Here is a 6000-nt window from a genome sequence, read left to right on the forward strand (position 1 = left end):
GACCAGCGGTTCTAAACAAATGGAGGACTTGGTCTGAACTATTTTATTTAATCCCTAAGGAGCTTGGAATGGATTACAGATTGACACACACACTTCTCCCTTCATATTCATGGTTTCAGCAATCGCGGTTTCGATTATTTGCATTTTTTAGCTTACTGGTTCCCCCCCCCAAATTACTTCAGCTTGCATAGAGAAATCGCTCATTCCAAGCGTTTACAGAGAAAATTGTTAATTCCCAGCACTTTCTTCACCGTGTTTTGCCTCTCCTTCAAGAACAGGCCAGGTCTCACACCATGTTTGCGGTTTCACCATATTCACAATGGTTTAATAGAAAACAGCAAATAACATATGAAAGATATTCGCAGGTCTGTTCCCTATCACAGCAAATACAAAGAGAGAAGTGTATAATACAGTAAATTTATACTAAAATAACTTAACGGTGTGATCTAGAGCCGTAAATCAGGTTACCAGACGTCTGGATTTCCCTGAACGGCTTTTCAAAACCCAGTACTTTTTATAGGTTTTGAAAAGCCGTCTCAGGCAGGGAGGGGTGGGATTAGGGCATTGCAGGGAGGGATGGGTGGGACTGGGGGCAGGTCTATCTGGCAACCTTAGCCATACATATTTTAATATATATTTGTTTGGGAGGGACAGACTATTCCCAGCACAACCCTATTAAAAATATCTTTAAAACAGATTCTAGTCTGCTTAGGTTCCCCCCTCAGGTCTCTCATTGGTACATGTGATGTGTACAAAGTTTGGTTTTGTGCTTTTTTTTTTTTTTAACTTGCCTATGCATTTAAATACCTTAATTTTCAAAACCACTATAAAAATGGAAAACTGCTGTGTTCTTATGGCAGAATCATGATTCACTTCAGTGAATTACAACTTATAGCTTCTGGCCCCCTGCCTTGGTTTTTTGTTTCCCCTTCCCCCCCCCCCCCCCACTTCTAAAACTAGCAAGGTGGTTTGAAAACGAAGCTCTCGATGCAGGCATTGTTGGTGACTTTCACAGGCCTGATTTATTGTATAATGTGTGTGTTGGCTTTCCCTCCCTCTCTCTAGACTTGCTGAGTCCAGAACTAACCCTCAGGTTCTGGACATTGGCCTGACCTCCCAGGACTTGCAGACAGAATGCCTCTCGCCTACCGACTGGGAGAAAGCCGATTTAAATATCGCTGGCCAAGATGATTTTTTCAGCTTTTGATGGTTCTAAAGATCTCCAGTCTCTGAACCACTGTTAAAATGGACTCTACCAAATACCTTTTCTAAACTCAAAAGGATGTGTTAAAACTGTCCCCAGGAGTTTGCACGTGCCCTTTAAGCTGCTACCCCCAAAGATTTAAAATGAGGCTGAATGCTGGCACTGTCCCCTATATTTCCTGGAGTTGCACTTGGGGTTAGTCTGGCACTTCTGGGAAGTACAGTAGCTCTGAGCTTTGATGCACTTAGAAGGTCCAGCCACAGGAAGGTCACTAGGTCCAAAATAATGCATTCAACTCTGGCTTTGGGTGATCTTAATCTATTCCAGATCAAATATTCTTGAGTTTCTTTTGGTGATCTTAATCTATTCCAGATCAAATATTCTTGAGTTTCTTTTGTAAGACAGATTAAGGCTGGAACTGAGCACTTAGCTAACAAGTGTCCATCGGAAAATCGGTGTATCTATTCTTGACCACGTCCAAATTTTGATAGATTCAGGTGGAGATAGTGATTAAATCCAGAAAGTACCTGATACAGTATTATTGCCTTTTATTCGTTTCCATAAAACATGAAACGGCTGCTAGGTAACTATTTTGTACATATGGATGGTGCTTTTTCATCTCTACTGTTTTGTATAAATATTTATTCCTCGGTTTTTCCAGGTCTCTGTAAAAACACAGGTTTTATAAAGAAGCTTTAATACTCCAAAGGGAGCTGCAAATTATATTGCTAGTTGGGATATGCTTTTCTTTCTGTTTTTGGTATACTTCGGTGGGCTCAGTACTTTATATCCACAGAGTTCCAGGGTTACTTTTGCACTTTAGAATGTACAATCAAATGTAAAACATGACCAAAGAATCCTGTTTTGAGTATATATGTTCTGATACAAGTAGTTTTTATGGCTCACACTCTTGCATCGTTGACATCGGTAATCTAGAATTTTGTCGCAACTTCTCCCCACTCATCACACTTATCCTATTGTAGTGAAAGCCCAGGCTGATCTGGGGTCACCAGGACACTGTGCTATCCTTCCTCCATGCCACTGCTTGAGCATGAAACTCAGATAGAAGCTGCCTCCTATTCTCCTCACCCCCCCAAAAAAAAAAAAAAAAGACGCTACATTACTGTAGATACATGTATCTGTTGGTGGAGCTTTCTTTCTAAAGCGTCTTCTCCCCACCCAATCACTTTATCCCAGTGATTAAGGCATACATATCTACCTGTTGGAGTGGAAGCATGCATTTGCTCAGTCTGAGCTTTGCTTATGGCATGCACTCTTCCTACTAAAGTGTATTCCCAAGAGCAATAGGGGGAGACCTGAGGTTGACCACAAAGTGCCAAGGAAGCTCATTTTAGTATGCATCAAGCAAGGCAAGACTCCTCTTAAGCTTTGTCGCATTCCATACGTCCCATGACCCTTGTAGCCAAAACTATCTACCAAAGACGATGGACCTTTTTACCTCTTCAGGAGCCTGGTGTAAATGTGTCCTTTGAAAGATTTGTATGTAAGATGAAATGTACAGGATGCCTAAAATACCTGAGGTGGTGTCGCCATGTGGAATGCCCTATATAACACCCTATGAGGACCTGGATACAACTGTAGCTTGCATAGAAAGCACAGAGCATGAACCAGCAAGGTTTAGGGGGGACATTTTATATCTTCCAAGAGATTGAAATGGGGCTGTGTAAAAACAAAGGAAAGGTAATGTGCACATCTAAGATTAGTTGTATTTGCATTAGGTACAGTCTTGAAAGTATCAAGGGCACAGCTTCGCTCACTGTGGTCCCTTCATCCCAAAGATTTTCTGGAGCCTCCATTTCAATTGGCCCAAGCCTCTACTGAAGGCTACGCCATAAGATTTTCTTTACAATAGCTGAACAAAGCTTATTTTTGTTCGTTTTAATCCAGCCATTATGGGGATGGGGATGTGCACCCAAGAGGCTGTAAACTAGGCCTTGAATTATCAAGCCTTGGTCTGCTGCATCAGTGTGGCTTTTACTATCTTAGTCATAGATTCCTATACAGACTGGGCTGAAGCATGTGAAACCAATGCTAGTGAAAGTTTAAACAGTAACAAGACTGACTGAAATATAGAGACTTTTACTTTTGGGGTTATTTTGTAATTTTACTATGCTGTCTGTATTTTCACCATGTTTTCATCTTTCATTCTTGAAATGGAATAAAATTTGTTTCAGCTGTGATGTATGTATACACTGTAAATATTGCTGTTAAAAAGAAATGCAATTTAGAGCATTAAAATTCTGGGTTTTGAAATAGAGTCCTTGCCTTGTTCTTACAGAAAGTCAGAACATTCATTAAAGAGCAATGGCTGTTGCTGACAATCTGACTGGATTCAGGGGCAGAACCTCAAGACCAGTGTTTCTCAACTCTGTCCTGGAGTACCCCCTTGCCAGTCGGGTTTTCAGGATATCCACAATGACTATGCATGAAAGGAATTTGCATATAATGGAGGTAGTGTATGTAAATCAAGTTATGCATATTCATTGTGGATATCCTGAAAACCTGACTGGCAAGGGGGTACTCCAGGACTGACTTGAGAAACACTGCTCTGGCCCGTGGTTGTTAAACATCAGTCCTCGAAGACCGCAATCCAGTCGGGTTTTCAGGATTAACCCCAATGAATTTGCTTGAGCTCTAGTTTGCATGCACTGCCTACTTTGTATGCAAACGGATCTCGTGCATATTCATTTGGGGAAAATCTGACCTGGCAAGGGCCACCCCTGCTCTCGACCATTGCAGAAAGCCATGAGAAGCTTGCACATGTTAGGTCCAGTGATAACATAAAGACCAGCAATCTGTTGCACTGGACTGTCCTGCTTATTGGTGCTTCAGTTGAATTACTTCTGCCACTGGACTGCTTTTGTCTCCCACTAGACGCAACTGGTGTAAAAAAAAAAACCAACATGCTTATACTCTGCAGAGGGTTCTGGTATTTGGCGTGTATTAATGCTGTAAACACCGAGACCAACGCACATAGAATTATTCTATCAATTGTTAGTTTTTAGGGAGATGCTTACGCAAAAGCAGTAAACTTGCTGCGTTATTCCAATTCATCAGGCTCTGTTTTTCTTCATGAGTCTCCCAGTCTGTGTACTGCATTATCATATTTAATTTCTTTTAAAAATTTTATACTTGTGATACTTTTATATAAATTGTAAGATATATATTCACTCCACTTGCTCAAACTCGGGTTTTAAAGAGAGCCAGCCACTTATCTTAAGTCGCATCGGGGAGTGTTGTAAATGTAGACACACTCGCGTTTCACCCATGTCTGGCTGTTTCAAGGCAATTCCCCCCTCTGAAGATGACTTTCACATTATATAAAATCAAAATAGTTCCACTGAAAATCTAGTCATTCATTTTACTTCTCAATCTCTCCACCTTGCACACAATCTCAAACGATCCACCTTGTTAAGACATGGCCGTGGCGTCTTTTTGCTAAATTCTCAGTGTCATGGTCATGTGATTATATACTGACCAATCATTTTACTCCTGGCTTAGACTAGCGTCAATCCAAAACATGCACCAAGCACATTAACTTTCACAACTGCTTAAAGACATTTTCTTCTGTGCTCAGTCGTGTACACAATGAGACCGTTGAGAGAGCAAGAAGCCTGCTGTTTTGTTCCCAATCACAGTTTTAATTTATAAGCTTGATAAATCTTCAACACTTAAATACTTTATATTTCAAAACGTGAATAATTCCTAGTAGACTTAGCTTTGTGAAGAAAAAAGGTTGTCTTCCTCCAAAGGGTTCTGTTGCGTTATAACAACATAGGACTTGCCGCTGCTGTATCAGACCAGTGATCCATCATACCCAGCAGTCCATTCACATGGCAGCCCTCTGGTCAAAGACCAGCGCCCTAACCGAGACTAGCCCTATCAGTGTACATCCTTGTTCAGCAGGAACTTGTCTAACTTTGTCTTGAATCCCTGGAGGGTGTTTTCCCCTTTAACAGCCTCCGGAAGAGCGGTCCAGTTCTCTACCACTCTCTGGGTGAAGAAGAACTTCCTTACATTTGTACGGAATCTATCCCCTTTCAACTTTAGAGAGTGCCCTCTCGTTGTCTCTACCTTGGAGAGGGTGAACAACCTGTCCTTATCTACTAAGTCTATCCCCTTCAGTACCTTGAATGTTTCGATCATGTCCCCTCTCAATCTCCTCTGTTCGAGGGAGAAGAGGCCCAATTTCTCTAATCTTTCGCTGAACCCTGAATAATCTTCAACCGGACTCTGCTCACACAGTCTCTGCAGAAATTGATTTAGATCACATTGAAACCAGCATGTGAAAACATACATTATACAAAAAATTCAAAACTTCATTCACGGCAATCGTTTGGAGACCATACCTTTCACCACTTCAAAAAGATGCCAACCTTACAGGCTCCTCCCTTCTTGAATGGCACGTATCGTGTTGTCACAAATTTGAATGTACTGTATCAACCAACTGATTGGTAGGTGAGAGCTTCTTGTTTACAAATCTGTCAAAAATGAAATACTGCCCATCCTGTTAGCCCGCACTTTTGGGGAATGATGGTAACTACACAGAATTCCCCAATCTGTAAAATCTTGACATCCCGATTGAACAACATGTTAAGTCCGTCTGTCCTGATCCATTAGTGGAAAAATGCTATTTTCTTGAAAATAAAAAAACCAAACGTCAACTGTTATTCAAACTTTGAAAGTACACAAAGACTCTAGATTTAGTCACAATTCATCAGTTCCCATTTAATTTCATCTTTCTTTTTTTTTTTTTTAATACCGATTCATCCCAA

The 6000-nt window shown here is 40.9% G+C and overlaps 1 protein-coding gene across 2 annotated transcripts in view; it reads left to right on the forward strand.

Annotated features, from left to right (window-relative positions):
* Positions 1 to 3405, forward strand: part of LDLRAP1 (low density lipoprotein receptor adaptor protein 1) — a 100082-nt gene extending 96677 nt beyond the window's left edge. For both annotated transcript variants that reach the window (XM_033954457.1, XM_033954456.1), the window contains one exon: positions 1066 to 3405. In XM_033954457.1, coding sequence (XP_033810348.1) covers positions 1066 to 1207 — 142 coding nt within the window. In that variant the 3' untranslated portion in view covers positions 1208 to 3405. The remainder of the gene's footprint in view (positions 1 to 1065) is intronic.
* Positions 3406 to 6000: the final 2595 nt, after the last annotated feature.

The sequence above is a fragment of the Geotrypetes seraphini genome, chromosome 8 (assembly GCF_902459505.1).
Source record: "Geotrypetes seraphini chromosome 8, aGeoSer1.1, whole genome shotgun sequence".
NCBI lineage: Eukaryota > Metazoa > Chordata > Amphibia > Gymnophiona > Dermophiidae > Geotrypetes > Geotrypetes seraphini.